General features: G+C 39.7%; 1 protein-coding gene across 3 annotated transcripts in view; it reads left to right on the plus strand.

Annotated features, from left to right (window-relative positions):
• JARID2 (jumonji and AT-rich interaction domain containing 2) overlaps positions 1-19,131 on the plus strand; it is a 219,007-nt gene that overhangs the window by 93,438 nt on the left and 106,438 nt on the right. For 2 of the 3 annotated variants that reach the window (XM_044426289.1, XM_044426287.1), the window contains exon 2: positions 16,652-16,787. In XM_044426289.1, coding sequence (XP_044282224.1) covers positions 16,652-16,787 — 136 coding nt within the window. The remainder of the gene's footprint in view (positions 1-16,651; positions 16,788-19,131) is intronic. The other variant, XM_044426288.1, reaches the window with a different exon arrangement.

Here is a 19,131-nt window from a genome sequence, read left to right on the forward strand (position 1 = left end):
CGGAGAAGGGCCTCTCCCGCCGATCTCAGGGGGCGACTGGGCAAATATGGATGTAAGCGATCTTAGCAAGGCTTGTTTGGTCTTTAGCCTGTTCAGGCCTCATTTCCCACTGTATTAAAAAAAATCTAATTTAAAATTCTGTCCAAAATGGAATCAGAAGATTGCCAGGACGAGCTCATGTGTTGTGATCTAGCTGGATTGCTGAAACGTTCAGTTTTAGGAGTATTTTTAATGTGATTCTCCTGTAGAATAATAACAATTTACAATTGTAATATGAACAAAAAAGGAGTTTGTATTGCAGTATGGATATCCTAACTCTTTTTCATGTAAGAGTTGATGGCACAGAGATTCTCAAAGAACAAATTTAGCCCTACATAACTGTGCTCTTAAATCATCATGTTTTGAAGTAGCGCAGGAGGCAATCAAAAGTCTCCACAGATTATTCTGAGGAAATTGTGAGCACCAACAGCCATCTAGATGAGATGTTGAACATATTGCCATCATCTGCTTTCCTTTTACTTAACTGCCATAGGAAAACCTGAATAAAATATCATCATCATGAGAAAGTAGCCTAGTTCACATAACAAAACAAACTATTGTGTCTTAATTTACCTATAGGCAGATGTTATTTCTGGCATCCACCATTGTTGTGTGATCCTAGGGGTTGTTTTGAGAGATGCACAACCCTCAATTAACCCTAAAACAAGCCATGGATTATTTAGGTGGTGTCTAACCTTCCACAGGTGATAGCCTCCACAAGTAAATTAAGTTATGGTGGGTTGTTGTATAATGTAAAACAGGTCAAGACACATTTCATGGTGTGGTTTGGTTCTAACAAAAGAATATTACATACTGTCTTGCTGGTGAGCATTGCTACAGAATCTGGGTCAGTATAGGAAGACAGCCAAGATAAGACACTGGACTAATTGAATTTTTGGTTTAATCTAGTATGGCAGTTCTTCTTTTCTTGTGTGGGCAATTGTTTGATTGTCACCCCTTTTAATCAGATTTAAATGTATCCAGCATTGGTCTGGGTTGCTGGCCAAGGGTTACTGACCCAGTTGGCATCTGTTGAGCATGTTATGCCACATGGCTTCACTGTTGCATAGCGGGCATTTTGAGCATCAAGTGACAAGTCAGTCTGGTTCACGGGGTAACATTTTTGTATTTGAACCTTAGTGTAAAGTCCCATATTTATCATGGGATGGAGGAGGAACAGGTAGGATGACTTTAGTTGATTCTTACTGTTCATCTTGAATTCTCCAACAGAACAAATGTTAAATACACTCAGACTCAAGTACCTCTCAGAACTAGTGACTTGGTTCATATGCTGTGACTTATTCCTGCATTGTTTAACCCATGAATTGCTAGGACAACAAGCAAGCATGCTACCTCCGTATTGCTTGTTACTTTCAGTTAACACCCCAGAATGCTCCCATTCCTGAATCATTACTTGGCTTGCTTAGAGTAAAGTAGCCCAAAGTTAGCTCAGCAACAACTCTTGAATGATTGTTGGGTTAACTCTGGGTTGTGTAAACCCTAAACAAATCAGAGTTTCAGGTTTGGAGCATTCCTGAGGTGTTGATTGAAAGTGAAACTGACAAGTGTGTAGGAGGCAGTGTGGTGGTTCACTGCTGCAACTATGAGTTGAACAGCCCTTGGTTAACTCTTACATGCAGAAGGTAAATAAAGTAACAAACTATATGTAGTTAATTCTATATAGGCAATGAAATGGAAACTGTTTTATAGATAGGCTGGCCTTGTTATTGTTGAAAAGTAAAAATAAATTCAGGAGCTGGTTTAGAGGTTCTCATATGCTATTTTCCTAAGATTCAAGCTTCCTTTTTATTAGTTAGATTGTCAAAGTCACTCATAAAGTGTATTTTTGCATATGATGCATCATTGCCATAGTTAATACACACTAAAAAAAGGCAGGGATATAACTTTCCAAGAAACTTTTAAATTAAGCCTTTCCCAGAAGAAGCAAATAGCAAAATTGTAGGCCACTTTTATGTTCCTAGTAGTTGGGATGAACTGTTGGAAGTTACTTCTTTTCAGATTGGGTGCTTTTCAGATTTGAGATAGGAGGAAGGTTTCATCACATTTCCTGAATGCTGAAAAATGGTACTGGTTTAGCCCAATTTTGCACTAATTTCTAATTAGGATGATTTTGTGGTGAAGTTTAAATGTTTGCCAGTAAATGAGAAAGCTTGTACACTTTCTTGTCCCAAAATCACATTGCCATTTAAAAGGAAATAAAACCCAAAGAAAAACATTGATGGCACTACTGCAGTCATGAGGTTCAGTGAAATCCCATGCATCAGCTTACATTTGTTCTCTTCTCATGTAGGGAACTCAAAATATATGGCATGCTTCCAAATGGCAGGCCTCTTGAAAGGTAGCATACACCTTCAGCTCTGTTATTTTTGTTTCAGGCATGATAGTGCGAGTCTAAGTAAATTCAATGGAGAGTAAATACTCTTTCACTATACAGAATGGAGATCAATCTGGCAAGAGGAATTATTTGAATAAGGTATATTATTATTCTATTTTTAAGCATAATTAGTTGGTGAGATCTCAGAAGTCAAAGTTCTTCAAAGCTGAAACGTTTAGCTGATAGGTGGTAGCATTAGATTATCTAGGAGTTCTCTTTTTCAATATCTCCTGCTTTATGCCCTTTTAAATTATATTTTTGTCCTTTGACAGTGAAACAGAACAATTCCCACACTGGTTCCCCTAACTCATGTCTTTGGGATGTGTTTTCTGACTACTACTGAAAGGTTTAGGACTTTACTTGGTGACTTATTTTAAGGTAAAGAATTTACAGGCATTAATCTTGGTAGCCAGCCAGCCATAGGTTGTGGTCACCATTGTGCCTTTAAAGAGGAGTTGGAAGAGTCACTCTGAGTGATGCTGAAGTGCAGCAAAAAGTGAGAGGTTGTTTATCCTCTCCTGCATTCAAAGCTTGGGAAGTGGCAGTATCTTATCTTTGAAATTGTGCAGCAAGTTGGAGGTTCAAGAATCTCTGAAGTGCCTTGTGAAGTCAAGGATGTAAGGGATATGAAGTTAGAGACAGGGTTTCCAGGGTACTGGGTAAGTAACCACAATGACCAGATTTCTGGACTTTTGCTTAGCATACATTCCAAGGTACTAATTCAGCAATGCTCAAAAGGATAATTCAGTTACTTTTTTAGGGTTTAGATAAACCCTTATGCATAAACTCTTCATTACACTTGTGTAATGGGTGCTTGATGCATCGCTGTTACCTGTAATCTGACTTGCTTGGCACTTGAATTGGACCCTAGGTGAGATCCAGAAAATTAAGATCCTAGCACATTTGTGAAATTTGTTGCATTGACTAAAATGTCAATGGAATTAAGCCACATCTGCAGAGAGCCAGATGTGAGCCTAGGTGCAATGTAAACAACAGCTGGCAATTCTTTCTCTGCTTATTTCCTCCCAAATGATGCAATACCATGTACTGGAAAGCCAACATGAGGTAGGGCCCTTTGTTTCCTGTCACATGTGAAGCTGAGGTTGAGAAACAAAATCCATGTTTTCTACCGTCTTTCCTGAACCTGTTGCCATCCAGATGTTCCTTGTCATGGTCTCTTTGCATCACACACATGGGTGCTGTGCCTGCACAGTGCCTGTATTTGGGAAGATTCTCTCATCTAGTAATATTTTTGGTGGTAACTTTGCTCCCCCACTCCCAAATGTAAATGGGCAGAGTCCTCGGCCCCTTGCCAGTCCGCTTTCAACCGCCATTCGCTGTGCCTCAGGTTCTCTCATTGCTTTTGATTTTCCCTCACAAACAACTTCTACTTTAACTTTAAACTTTAAATGTTATCTTTTCTCAAACGAAATTCCTCACAACCTTAAACCCTACTACAACCAAGCTGGTGCTATCCAGATGTTTTGACTCCAGATTCCATAATCCCCAGCCAGTAGGGCCAATGGGCCACAAATGGTTTGAGTTGGAATTCAAAACATCTGGAGAGCATGCAGTTAGGAAAGGTTGGCTCATAAATGCTTTTGCCCTTTCATGCTTTTGTCCAATTAATTCATGAATAACTGTGACTCTTAGGTGCTGTAACTGCACAATTCTGAATGTGGATTAGAATTGCCATTCCATAAATATAATTCCAATAAAAATAAATGAGAAAGGGGCACTGCTTATAATCTGATTTTGTATCCATGTAAGATTGTTTAAAAATATTAATGGTTGACTCATCCTTTGTAAGTGCTTTTGTTTGCTTTGCTGTCACACAGTTATACTGTTCTATAATTTGGTGAGGGCCAAGAGTTTTAAGAGTCTAGTTCATCCACTTTTCTTGAATTTAATTTCAAATGAATGATAACATGCTCTAATATGTGTGCAAGATATTAATTCTGGATAAGCAATCTGTTGTTGTTGTTTTTAGTCGTGTAGTCGTGTCTGACCCATCGTGACCCCATGGACAACATTCCTTCAGGCCTTCCTGTCCTCCACCATCTCCTGGAGTCCACTCAAGCTCACACCAACTGCTTCAGTGACTCCAGCCACCTCATTCTCTGCCGTTCCCTTCTTCTTTTGCCATCTATTGTGCCCAGCATTAGGCTCTTCTCCAGGGAGTCCTTCCTTCTCATTAGGTGGCCAAAGTATTTGAGTTTCATCTTCAGTATCTGGCCTTCTAAAGAGCAGTCAGGGTTGATCTCCTCTAGGACTGACCGGTTTGATTGCCTTGCGGTCCAAGGGACTCGCAGGAGTCTCCTCCAGCACCACAGCTCAAAGGCCTCAATCCTTCGGCGCTCAGCCTTCCTTATGGTCCAGTTTTCACAGCCATACATTGCAACTGGGAAAACCATAGCCTTGACTGTACGCACTTTTGTTGGCAGGGTGATGTCTCTGCTTTTTAGTATGCTGCCTAGGTTTGCCATAGCTCTCCTCCCCAGGAGCAAGCGTCTTTTAATTTCTTGGCTGCAGTCTCCATCAGTGGTGATCTTGGAGCCCAGGAAAATAAAATCTGTCACTACCTCTATTTCTTCCCCATCTATTTGCCAGGAAGTGAGAGGACTGGGTGCCATGATCTTAGTTTTCTTAATGTTGAGTTTCAGGCCAACTTTTGCACTCTCCTCCTTCACCCGCATCAAGAGGCTCTTTAGTTCCTCTTCACTTTCTGCCATGAGAGTGGTATTATCTGCATATGTGAGGTTGTTGATATTTCTCCCAGCAATCTTAATTCCAACTGGTGATTCATCTAGCCCCGCCTTTCTCATGATGTGCTCTGCATATAAGTTAAATAGGCAGGGAGACAGTATACAGCCTTGCCGAACTCCTTTCTCAGTTTTGAACCAATCCATGTCCAGTTCTCACTGTTGCTTCTTGACCCGCATATAGGTTTCTCAAGAGACAAATAAGATGGTCAGGTACTCCCATTGCTTTAAGAACTTGCCACAATTCGTTGTGATCCACACAATCAAAGGCTTTAGCTTAGTCAATGAAGCAGAAGTAGATGTTTTTCTGGAACTCCCTAGCTTTCTCCATGATCCAGCGTATGTTGGCAATTTGATCTCTAGTTCCTCTTCCTAATCCTGCTTATACTTCTGGTAGTTCTTGGTCCACATACTGCTGGAACCTAGCTTGTAGGATTTTGAGCATAATTTGCTAGCATGTGAAATGAGTGCAGTGGTGCAGTAGTTTGAACATTCTTTGGCATTGCCCTTCTTTGGGATTGGAATGTAAACTGACCTTTTCCAATCCTGTGGCCACTGTTGAGTTTTCCAAGTTGGCTGGCATATTGCATCGTCTTTTAAGATTTTGAATAGCTCAGCTGGAATGCTGTCACCTCCACTAGCTTTGTTGTTGCTCAGACTTCCTAAGGCCCATTTGACTTCACATTCCAGGATGTCTGGCTCGAGATCAGTGACCACCCCATTGTGGTTATCAGGGACGTTAAGCTCTTTCTTGGATAGTTCTTCTGTGTAATCTTGCCACCTCTTCTTAATCTCTCCTGCCTCTGTTAGGTCCCTGCCATTTTGGTCCTTTATCATGCCCATCTTTGCATGAAACGTTCCCTTCATATCTCCAATTTTCTTGAAGAGATCTCTGGTCCTCCCTATTCTATTGTTTTCTTTTATTTCTTTGCACTGTTCATTTAAGAAGGCATTCTTATCTCTTCTAGCTGTTCTTTGGAATTCTGCATTCAATTGGGTGTATCTTTCTCTTTCTCCCTTGCCTTTCACTTCCCTTCTTTCCTCAGCTATTTGTAAAGCTTCCTCAGTCAGCCATTTTGCTTTCTTGCATTTCTTTTTCTTTGGGATAGTTTTAGTTGTTACCTCTTGTACAATGTTGCAGACTTCCATTCATAGTTCTTCAGGCACTCTGTCTATCAGATCTAATTCCTTAAATCTGTTTGTCACCTCTACTATATATAAAGCAATCTACCATATTGCAATATATACAGTTGAATCAGGCAGAGTTTAGTTTAGGTGAAACCAGTTAGTTAAATTTGTAGAAATATATGGTGCAAAAACTTTCAAAGTGTTTAATCTTGCACAGTCAACTCACCCATATTTTGAAAACATTTTCTGTCTTTTTCTGGTTGACCCCTTTCACCAAATCATCTCCCTTGCCCAACTCTATGATGTTTTTCAGAAGATACTGTGCTGAATCAGAACTTGAATTTCTGGACAATTTAGGACAGGACCAAGACTGTAGGAACCCTCAGTCCATTCTGTGATGTTATAATTGTTCTATCTTCCTATCAAATGCTTGTTTTCATAGCACTAGCCATCCCTCCTCCTCAGGTTAATAGCAGCTCATTGTACTTTGGCATCTTGATAAACTATTGCCATGTTGTAACACAACCTAGGAGTGCCTCAAAAGAGTGTTGACATAATGGTATTCTGTGTTCCTTATTTTTCATTCTAGACAGGTTGCAAGTCTTGTTTTTAGAGGTGCAGTTGAGTCATATTGGAACAGCTGGCGCCCTTACAAAACTCTGGCTAGCATTTATGTCTGAGACATTGACCAAGTTTACAAGATCATCAAAGGTTAAACAAACCGTGGTGGCTTGCTTAACCCATGCTTGTATGTTGGTCACCATTTGCCTAATGACCCCTTCTTCCCAGGGCATAGCTTGTTGTGTTGTCTGAATGTACCCCAGCTTGTTAACCCACACCGATCATCTGAATTAGATCACTTAACAAAGTTATTGGTATTACCCATCTTTGGTGCTTTTGCATTCTATACTGTCTTTGAAAACTGCAGTCTCAGCTCACAGTAGTCACCAAACACATTGCGGCAGGGCTAACTCTCAGTAAGATCTTGCTTAGAGCTCATGATCTCATGTTGAAGGGGGTTGAGATCTGAACTGAGACCTCGAAGGGGTTGTAGAGGATCTGTAATCTTTTGATCCCCATTGCTGCCCCATTATGGGTTGGTGGTATGCCTGATACCATGTTTATTCAAGTAGAAGCTTTTCTTTCAATGCAAATAGCAGGTACAACTCCCTGCTGCCAGGTATGGCCCAAGACTGCAGCAAGGATACAAAGGATTAAACTCTTCCATACCAGGATCCAAAATGGAGATCCATGCTCTTGGACCTATTAATTTATGGGAATGGTGTCCTTTGTAGTTTGGCTGCTATGATTTGCATGTTGGCATATGAGGGGTGGTAGACTCTTTCTGTGTTTGGGTTTACTGATTTGAAAATAATGGAATAATTGCACCATTGCAAAATAGCTCTAATTTGGGGTCCTCCGTGTTTATGAAAATTATACTCAAGTTACATATACTGGCTATATATAAATGAAATAAGCAGTGATCCTTGTGGTACATGTTTTTGGTGTGCTACTGACAAATCTTAAGACAGCTTAAATAAAATTAGAAAGAAAATAGTTGCTTTTTAAATGTTTAAAATATTTTAAATGTTTAAAAATTGCATTTTTCCAATATACCCAGACCCCCAGTTATGAACATCTGAGTTAAGAAACTTAAGAATGAGCAAACCCGGAAGTCCTCCCTTATCCTTAAACAACAAGCAGGCACCTGTGGGATGCAGGTGCCAAGGAGAGAGAGGGAAAAAGGGAAGGAAGGAGGGAAAGGGAAGGAGGAGGGAAAAAGTGCCAAGTGGCAGAGCTGGAACTAGTGGTGGCAGCAGAATTGAAGTACCCAAGCCAGTGGATTTTGGATAATGTGGAGTTAGTGTTGCCTTCTGTAACTTTGTGCTGTATTTGATTTGTAACCATGCCACTAAAGATTAAATCTGATACAAGTTCAGGTGATGCATCAAAGAGAAGAAAAACTATCATAATCTAAACTAAAGTTGAAATAATAAATGATCAGAGAAAGGTGAGACACCATCGGTTATTGGGAAAGCATTAGGTTTTAGTCATTCAACAATCAGATTCTCTCTTCAGTACCTGTAGTTACTTTATTATTACTGCATTATCATCATTATTAGAATGCTGTATTATGTTTAAGATGTTTTAGTGTATATGGAAGTGTTTCTTAAGTATTTGATATGCTTTTTATATACATGATCTGACTTACTTACAAATTCAACTTAAAGATGATCTCAGGAACAGTCTAACTTGGTCTCTACCCACGGACTGGGTGTACCACACAGAAGTTCATGGAGCCAGTTTAGGCTCTAAAACATGGGTCTTCAAACTACGGCCTGCAGGACAGATCCAGCACGCCATGCCCATTCATCCGGCCCGTACTGGTGGCTTGCTCACTCGGAGATGGTTTTGGACTTGTTGGGAGATCTCCCAGCGAGTTCAGAACCATCTCCTAGCGAGCAAGCCGCTGCTGCCTGCCTCCCCCGCACACACACACGCTCGCCGCTGCCTTGCAGCACGTGCTGGAGGCGGTGGCTTGCTCACTTGGAGATGGTTTTGGACTTGCTGGAAGATAGAGCGAGCGAGCCGCTGCCGTGAGCGCCCAACGCCACCTTGTGCGCACCTGACGATGCCCCACTGACCCACACGCCCGGCTCTCCCTCACCAGCCCACGTGTGTAGCCGCCGCCTTTCAACTTGGCCCCCTATTGAAAAAGTTTGAGGACCCCTGCTCTAGAAGCATGCCTTTAAAGCCAGTGTTAATATTTGTATTTTGTCCTGGTACATAATAAAGATATACTACAGAGTATCTTGCCTTTTTCACTTCAGTGAAAATTCTTGAATCCCCAATTGAATGAAGTTTCACTGCTTATGTTTAGCAGGTTTTATAGCTCTTCATTTAAGCATGACATGGATGTTTCACAGCGCATATGACAGTGTGGATTACTGTCTCAGATGTCTGACTTGCCTCATGCTTAGAAAGCTGACTTGGCAGCTGTTCAATAAACTTTTGTAACTCCTCAGTTGGGGGCGAGATACCCGAACCGTGCTATGAACAGACATTTTTTCAGCAAAAATCAGCAATTCATTTTCATGCATTATTTAATCTTGCAATATAGTAATAAGCTTGACTCAGGCCTATTTGATTATTTTTAGAGTGGCTCAGTTGGCAGATTTAGACAAACTTTTAACTTTCTTCAACTCAGGCACAGTGGCACTATTTATATAACACAGTAAACCACAGTGCCTGCAGATGCCATCTTGAATAGTCAACCCTGACTTTGTTTGTCATATTGTGTTAATCCATCCTGTAGGGGTTTTGTGAGGGTTAAACAACCCTTGCAGAATCCTAGAACTGGCCATGGGGTATATGAGGGCTGGGTAGGGAGTGGACTGCAAAAGTAGGACTGTAGTGGAACATTAAGGAAACAAAAATCGCAGCTACAGAATAATTACATAACTTTAACATTAACAATGAGGAAAAAAAATTCATACCTTGTTTCAGTCATCAATTTAGTGGAATAATTATGTTAATTAGGCGGCATTTGGCATGGGTGGAACAGAAAAATAAGGTCTTTGTGATCATGGGAAGATAGTCAATGCCTTTAGATGGTTTTGGGAGAAAGCTATTTTTTCTAGGAAGTATTGTTTGCCTTCTCTGCACTTCCTGTTTAGCGTCCCTAGAAAATAGTTGTCTCAAAGTTTTCTTACAGTGGGTTGGATCCAGACTTAATTATAGGTAGAGTAGATGCATTGAAATCAATGGAAATTAAGTTTTTCCTGACTAAGTCCAACTATTTCATTGGGTCTAATCTTAAGATACAGCCCAATGTGTAGAACACAGATATGGAACATGTTGTATTTCAGGTGTTGTTAGACTGCAAATCCTATCATCTTTTGTTTGCTTTGCTGGTTTGAGATGATGTTTGTTGTGAACTACCAACATCTGGAGGGCCACATGTTCCTCATCCATAATGTAGAAGGCAGAAAGTTTTGGATGCATTGTTTTGCCGTCATAGAGAAAGTGGGTATAATTTCAATTATTATGTACACAGGAGCTTCCTGTTTTCCTTGTGTGAAATGAAATGCACCATACATGTGTGAAACATCTTGTTGTGTGGGTTGAATGTTTCTCTTGCTCATAAAAAGGAATGGAAAAGTTGCTGCAAGCATGGTACTGCGAATCCTTTCTGAATTTAATTCTCTGTAGCTATATATGTACATATATAAACACAAATAGAGTGACTTGTATTCTGGATGATTATGAATCCAGTAGTTTTAAAAGAAATTAGAAGGTGCATCAGGAAAAACACAAGCTATTTGCTCCAAAGGAGAAACTTTTTCAGTTTGAATCCTAGAAAGCATCAACAGTAACCTTAGTCAAAATTTACTAATTTGGTTTGGTTTGCAAATTTAACTGAAGTGGTATGTAGTATAAAAAAGCAATGAAATTAATGTGTTTAAACAATAAAAAAAGACTAGAAATTCAACAATATAAATAAACAGCAGCAATAACAAAGCATTAAAAGAGAGAATTTTCCTTGTTGTAACACCCTGATCTTGGAGTCCTGGCCTTGTTTTCCATGGCTTAGATCAAAACATTCCTTTTTGCCCAGGGATTTCGAATGTTACATTTTTAAAATAAATTGTCTTTGCTTATTAGTTTAATGTCTCTTAATTTGTCAGTGAATTCCTGTTTATTATATTTGTTGTTTTATTGTGTTATTTACACTGCCTTCAGCTCTATTGTGAAATTGTGGTAATACATTTTAACAATAAAGAAAAATAAAAATTTAAAACAGCAGAAAATGTCCAAATGCTAAATGCCAGTCAACATTAAGACAGTATTGAATATGTACTAATGCACTGTAGTTAATAATACTATGAACAGGGCATTTCTGGGTTGAAAACTTGCCTCGGTCACAAACTGTCCAGGATGTGGTTTTATATCTTAATCTTAACATCTTAATCTCAGCCCCCGCACTGTATTTTATTTGCTATATATACTTTTATGCTGCCCAGTAGCCCAAGTTCTCTGAGCTGAATGCAATGCATTAAAAGCATAAAATGCAAACAATAAACTTCTGCATAAAAGCAGCACATATTAAAACAAAAATAAAATCAGCAGCAAAAGAATGTAATGCTACTGTTTGTTGTTGTTAGGCCATCAAGTTGTCTGCAGTTCATGGCAACCAAAGGTATACCCCCCAAAATGGCCTGTTCTTGACAGCCCTGCTCAGCTCTTGTAAACTCAAGGCTGTAACTTCTGTTATGGAATCAATTAAAAACACTAAAACAGTACAGGGAAGCTGATACTGACCCACCTTGCAGAACTGTTGTTAGCATTACCAACATAATGCATATGAAGTAATCAGAATGTTACAGAAGTATTAACTCCTAAGTACTTTTAGTACTGGGGAATAGTTAATCATGAGCTTTGTTTGATATAGAGGAAGAACCTTTGGAGGTTGTGCTCCTGTAAAAGCCCATTTATTCAGTATCTGCCACGTCTGACCTTTTCCTGGAGGTGATACGAAAGCTGGTTTTATTTTTGTTTAATTTTGAGGGGGTGGGGGGTGGTTCTGCTGTCTTAAGGACCTGGCACAAGAAATGGGGTCAGGAGGTGTTTGCCTGGGAAGTCTCCAGGAATAGAACTGGAACCTTGCCAGATACACACCGATTCATAGTATACATGCTCAAAGCTATCGCTGTACCTTATGAACTCCCTCTTCAAATAAAATAATCACAGCTGTCAAGCTGTATACATACAATAAAACAAATAGCCCAGCTTCTTCTCTAGAGGCTCTTTGCTATATTGGACTCTGGCTTTTGTTTGCTGAAGGCTTGTTCTAAGAACTAGAAATCTGCTAATACGTTAAGAGGAGGAAACGATTGCAGAACTCCCTGGTCCTTTAAGAGAAGTTAGTGTAATGCATCAGTTTGATACAAGAATAATGCCAGACTTGAAAGTAAGTTAAGTAAAACTTGATTTATATACTGCTTTTGGCCTAAACAGCAAATTATGGTGCAGTAGCCCCTTTCACAAGCCCTTCTTCTAATAATTCTCTGTGAAAATATGTGAATGAGCTCTTCTCAACATTGCATGTTTGCAAACACTATTAAAAGCATGAATGTGAAAATATTTGGTGGGTGAATGGTTACGGTTATTAACTAAATTTACATATCACTTTACACCCAAAAGCGATTCAGTGTGGTTTGCAGGAAACAAGCAAAAGAAAAGAAAGCAAACACTAGAAGCCTGCAACCATTATTGTGGATTTTGTTTTAGAGGAGTCTGGAACTAGATTAGGTGAATCTACATGCCTTTTCATATTTTAATATTCTGTGGATATATTTTTAAACACTGATCAAGAATTTCTCAACAACTGCATGTTCCTGTGACTACAGTAGGGTTGCTTTTGCTTTTAATTCAGCTCTTTACAACAAGTTGCCCATGGCCAAAGCAACAACACTGTGAGAAATACCTTTTGCTTGAGTCTCTTTTTCAGTATCCTTTGTGATGTCCCAGAAGATGCATTGTACCTTTCGTAGGTCACTAACTCTGCTGATCAGTGTGTACCAAGAATAATTTAAAAAAATAATCTTGTCAGCAATTTCACTTGGCTAGTGAAACAAAACCAATGGCTGAGTTTTCTCTCTTCCTATCCTAGTTAATTAGATTTTAGGCTGGTTTGATTGTAAAGTTTTTGTTTCTTAATAAAATTCTAGATGCATCACATTTTGAGTAAGCACATGCTTTTTATTATTATTCTTTTATTTTCTTGTATTTGAATGAAAAAAGCAGCTCTCATTGGCTTGGAAACATGATTGTCTGCCTTGTTTCTTGATTAAGTTTGGTTGTAAGCCAAGCTTTATTTGATTTTATGGACAGAGAACACCTGAATCTGGAGTCGCCCCATGAAGCTGATTGGAGGAAGGTTTAGGGCAGACAAGAGGAAGTACTTCTCCATGCAATGTATAGTTGCACTATGGAACTGGCTGCCATAGGAAGTAGTGCTGACCACCCATCTGGGTGGTTTTAAAAGGGGGGGTTGGATGGAGTCATGGAAAAAGAGGCTATCAGTGGCTGCTAGGATTACTGTCTCTGTGCTACGTCTTTTACCAGAGGTGCCGGGCCTGCATAAAAAAGTTGCCGAGGAGCTTATGCAGGCAGGGATCTTACATCCATCCTGCCTGAGGATCTGGTGGGCAGCTGGTTTGCTACTGTGTATATGATACGCTGGACTAGATGGACCTTTGGTGTGATCCAGCATGGGTTTGCTTATGCTCTTATGTAAAGTGTATAAAGGGTAGTATGGTTTTAATAAAGTATTTGGTGGTATGAAAACTCATTGGCCATGTTTGCACTTAAGAATAAACTGGATTCCTTGCCTTAATTGCTTAATTTGCTGTGAATGAACAGTGTAATGGTGTGTGCAGTGTATTCCCTTCTCCTTTGCCCCTTTGTATGAGTGAATAGAATGAATCACAGATTCATTCATTCATTAATTCTTGTGAATTCCAAACCCAGCATCATGAATTTGTAAACCTGCACTAACTCTTGATTGTAGTGAGCTTATTTGGTTTGGCAGAAACAAAGATCCAGGGTTTGGATGACTGCTGAGTCTGACCTGCTCAGAAGAAGGAGAGGAATGAGGTGGGAGAGAATAGGATAAGTGTACCAGCACATTCATTGCTTGTAGTTAATCAGGGCAGCTTGGGAATCCTGGCTTATTATATGTGAATGCTGCCTTTTTCTGAATTTATTTCATGTAGTAGCATTGGAATGTACTCTTACTAATATAGCTGGGATAATATCATTTTTATTTCCCCAATATTTTAACCATTATTTGGTTATAGCCTTGTTTTTATCATCATTTATCAGATGCAGTGTGTTGTGTGTTGTTGTTATGGTGGCCTTGTTCTTTGTTTTTTTTTTTTTTTTTTTTTTTGTAAACTGTCCAGAGACTTTTAGTATTGGGACAACATATAAAAACTTAGAATAAACAGACAAATAAATTTTATTTACATTTTGGTTTATTTTCCTTGTTTTGCTTTTGCACATGGTATCTATAAAAATAAGAGATAACAGTTGTGACATGTTTGTTCTTGTATATACTCATACATACATATGCATATATACATATCCATCCATCCATAAATGCACATATAAAGTGGTGTCTCGGCTCACAAATGCCTCAGTTCACGACCAAATCAGGTCGCAAACAAAAATTTCATAAAAATTTTGACTCAGGTCACGAATTCCGCATTGGGTGGCAACCGTGATCGTGGCCATCTCCCCCCCCCCCAGTAGCTCGGGGGGGGGGGGGGGGTGAGATGGCCGCGATTGTGCTGGGTGCGGGAGGGGAGATGGCCGCGATCGTGCCCGTCTTTCCTGCACGAGCACGCCTGTGATTGCCCCATCTTTCCTACACGAGCGCAACTGTGATCTTGGCCATCTCCCGCCCCCCGCACGAGCGTGCCCATCTCCCCCCACATTCATGCCTGTCTCTACCCCCCAGCGCACCTGCGTTAGCTCCTGTCTCTCCCCCCGCCCCCCAGCACGCTGGGATGACCGGCGCATGCAGGGATGATGGGCATGATCGCAGTCGTGGGGGGGGGCGGGGCAGAGAGATGGCCGTGATCTTTGTTGTTCTTTGTCACTTTGCTATATATTTTTGTGATTAAAATAAATAGTTACGGAACGGATTAACCTTATTTACATTGAACCTTATGGGGAAATTTAACTTGCCTCACAACCAATTTGGATCATGACAGAGTCCTGAAATGGATTAAGTTCGTGAGCCAAGGTACCACTGTACAAGATACCTCTTGTATCCTCAATCTCGTAACACGGTTAAGGAATAGGGTTCAGGATTATATATTTCCTGCACCTTATTCATCTCCTGTTTTGCATGAATTCTTCTCACACTGAACATAATTATGGAAAACATGCAGTACCAGAACACAGTAGTTCCTAATTTAGGTAGATTTTGCTAGCTTTGAAAAGTCAAATATTATTGAAAAGGTGAAAATAATAGCCACCTATTATTTTGGCTCAAATGCGCTTATGCTTCATGTTCAAAGCAATCCTGGCATGGTTCTCTGTTGTTGCAGCAGAATAGTGTTTCCCTAGTGTGCAGTGATCATCCTCTGCCAATTGCTAACTTAACTTTGCTAGCTTTACTATTTTTCTCCCTGTTTTCTCTTCCCTACCCCAGTCAACTAATCTGTCACAGAATTGAAAGCAAACATTTATACTTGGTGTTCAGTGACTTGCTTTGAGCTTCAAGATCTGTGGCTTGCCCAAAACAGTTTTTATTTTTAAAAGATGTTATAATCTTATTGACCATGCTTGTCATACAGTGTGTGAATGTTCTTGCCCCCGGGAATGGATCACTGATACTGGTGTTTTGATTTCTTACTGAACTGTGGCAGTGAGTTGGGTTATGTTTTTGGAAATGAAGGTCATCCAGAAAGCTCTAATCTTCACACTTGGCAGTGGTGCAGCCCTTGAGAAATGCTAGGGCAAGGAGCTGTTTGCGGTGGCGGAGAGGAGAATTAGCAAAACAAGGGAATTAGAACGTAAGAAACATGATAGCAAAACTTTATAGTGTTTTGTAATTAATCACAGTTTTTCATTGGTTGTGGGCCACATTGCACAAGGTACTTTATTACACAGGTGGAGTATCAGTACTTTTATGCGTTCTGCCATGTGTATATAGGTAGTCATGATCACATACAATGGGGAGTAACTGCCAATCATGTTTAGGAGGATGGCAGACATTATCAAATAGGTATGTTTAGGATTGTCCAGGAAACACTTGCAGGAGAAGTGGGTTTCAAGATGAGAGGGAGACTTGAAAGGGGAAGAATAGTTAGCTATAAGGAGAAGCATGGGAAAAAGTGAAAGTAGGCAGAAAAGGATAAAAAGAGAGCTTGAAGTGACAGAGAAGGGGGATAAAAGAGAATCAAAGGGAAAAGAATCTGAAAGAAGGAACAGTTGCCTGAGATCAATGCAGAAAGCAACAGATCTCAACAGTAGATTCAACAGACCTTGTTCCTCAACAGTAGATTCAACAAAAAATACAATCTTGGTGTATTTAATTGTATTTATTCATTGTAATATTTTTAGCTATCTTTTTATCTGTCCTTCCTCCTAGAAGTTTCATAGTGGTGCTTTTGTCTCACAGAAACCTGGAAGGTCAGGTCCTTTCCTATTCTCAAAAATTGAATCACTTTTTGGTGGTCTGAAAAAATAGTGTGTGCCTTTCCATCTTTAGATATTTAAGTAAATTTCTTTTTTCCTTTTCTTGTCCTAATAGGATGATAGCGATGGGATTCCATGGTCGGAGGAGAGGGTGGTACGGAAAGTCCTTTACTTATCCCTAAAGGAATTCAAGAATGCTCAGAAGAGGCAACATGGCGATGGCATTAGCGGAAGTCTCAAAGGTGTGAATGGTAAGCTTCTTCTTGACAGATGGGCTTTGTTCCAAGCCAGAGGGCTGTATCCGAGAGTCACTGTGAAAGTTTCTCGGTGCCTGCCATTTCTCTCTTTTTTTCCTGTTGTGAATAGAATCATACATCTGTGTGAGCAATTTGTATTGTGAGGTGTGGGTGGGGTGAATGCTTCCTAAGTGTCTAGCAACTTTTTTGCTCACCCTATTAATACATAAAAATTGTTTCTTCCTGAGCCAGATAAGTCTATTTAGTCTAGTTCTGCTGACTCTCATCACAATCAAAAGCTCAATGGAGAGTCAGTGTGTCAGTTTCAGGGAACACATGGTGAGGGAAATTTTACCACACATATGCGCCCAGTTGGAAATCCAGGGAGGCAGTGAAGTGATAAAATTCTTTTCATTGCATGGGGGAATGATACAGATGACTGGCTTCTCATGCGGCTCCGTGACCACCACAGTGCTTTACTGCTTCTTAAATGGCTGTCTGTATTTGCTCACGTTGTTCATCGTAGACACAACCTTAATGGTTTTGTCCTTCTAAAATCATGTGAGCCTCATGTAGAATTTTCTATGTTGTTCCTTTTTTCTCAAATGTAGCCTTGCTTTTGTATAATAGAAAAGGGAAAATATTTATATTAGCACTGATTCTGGATCACATTTGACAATCACAGTACTTATGTCAGACATGTTTTCCTTTTATTTGCATAACTGCACATTTACCAACATATTAAAACAGTAGCTGACTGTTCACACAGATTCCTTCTACCTGTATTGTATCATTTTCAATATGTCATTTTCACTGCATATTCATTGACATGTTCAATGCTTATTAAAAAAAAGCTATGAAAATGCAGTGTTTAGTTACAGATTCTCTGCAGAACTGCACTCCACAGTCAATTTACAGCATCTTGTGTCTGATAAAGAAATTCACTCTGATTTCTCAGCCCAGTAATAAAATGAAATATCAGTCTTGTTTTAGCAACAGACCACTCTAATCTACCAGGAGACGTACACAACACAGCTTTAGCTTTCTGTTTTCTCTAATGTCTGTGTTGAACTGCTCTTCTAACAGTTTCTTTAAGAAAGTTTCTTAATCCATTGTGGCTTTTTTCATTATACTCTATATGGAGGAGAAAATACCTTGATGGCTTGATGGAAAGCACCTGTGTGTTGGAAAACTTTGAGAGGGTGCCAGCTTGCAGAGTAGAAGTTGGATTTTACAGTGTCTGGTTTCTCCCAAAATAGATTCAATGAAAAGTGGATTAACACAGCTTTTGTTCTTAGAAAAGTTCAGACTCAAGATTCATCAGGAGCAGGACTCCAAAAATTCAAAACCAGTATCACTGAAAAAAATTGCATCATTTCCAAATTTCACAAATGTACAAAATATATGCAGATTTTCTTCCTTTGCAGAACTTGGTTAGTTTAGTGTCATTTAGGCTGGCATTTAAGCTTACATGCACCTCAATTCTTTAAGCTTTGGAGATGGGTGTGGAGAGAATAATTGATGAGTAAGGTGCAAAATATGTGTGATTGCACATCCAGAAAAGTTCAGTCAGAAGTCACAAGCAGCCCTATAACATGCACACAAGCCATGGAGACTTAGAAAACACTAGCCAAAATCCGGTACCCAGTTAGGCTGTTTCTTGATTTCAGATATATCCATATACCCATGCAGGGAACAAACTTGCTTTTAAGTGGTGGTGATGATTTTTAGAATTCTGTGTCAGTTTACTTTTGGGGGCAACTTCAAAACATATCAATATTTTATGGAAAGGGAACACTTCCCTTCTTGTGTTTAGGTAGAATAATGCAAACATAGATTACATGGTTCTGTGTTTACATTTTTTAATAGCTGGTAGTCCATATGAAAAATTCCACATCTGGTTATGTTCCTTTTGCTGCTGGGTTTGTTCACATCAGCAAACTCTGAGCTCACACTATTTCCCTCTACTAATGCTTAAATTTAGTTACTTTCCCTTTAGTTTGCTATTGCAGAAACAAAACTGGCAACTTATGGTTTGAACTTGCCCTCCTAATCAGGATTGTAAACGAGTTTCAAAATATGACTTATGGTTCTGATTTTGAAGGCAAGCTCAAGCTATGGGTTACCATTTCAAATATAATAGAAAAGTCTGCTAAGAGGAAATAACTCATTGAATTGGAGCTTGCAAGGAGGAGGGATAGGGAGGAGGGAGCAGGCAGGCAGGTGGCTTGTTCTTTAGTGCCAGAGCAGTTTGATACTGTGTGTGAACCAAGCAAGTGTCATCTCTGCAGTTGTGGTATGCTAGAAAAGGATTTTGTAATCAGAGGAGTTAAGAGCTGCATATTTGTTTTACTAGGTA

This window comes from Varanus komodoensis, unplaced genomic scaffold (assembly GCF_004798865.1).
Source record: "Varanus komodoensis strain SLA01 unplaced genomic scaffold, ASM479886v1 scaffold17, whole genome shotgun sequence".
Taxonomy (NCBI): Eukaryota; Metazoa; Chordata; class Lepidosauria; order Squamata; family Varanidae; genus Varanus; species Varanus komodoensis.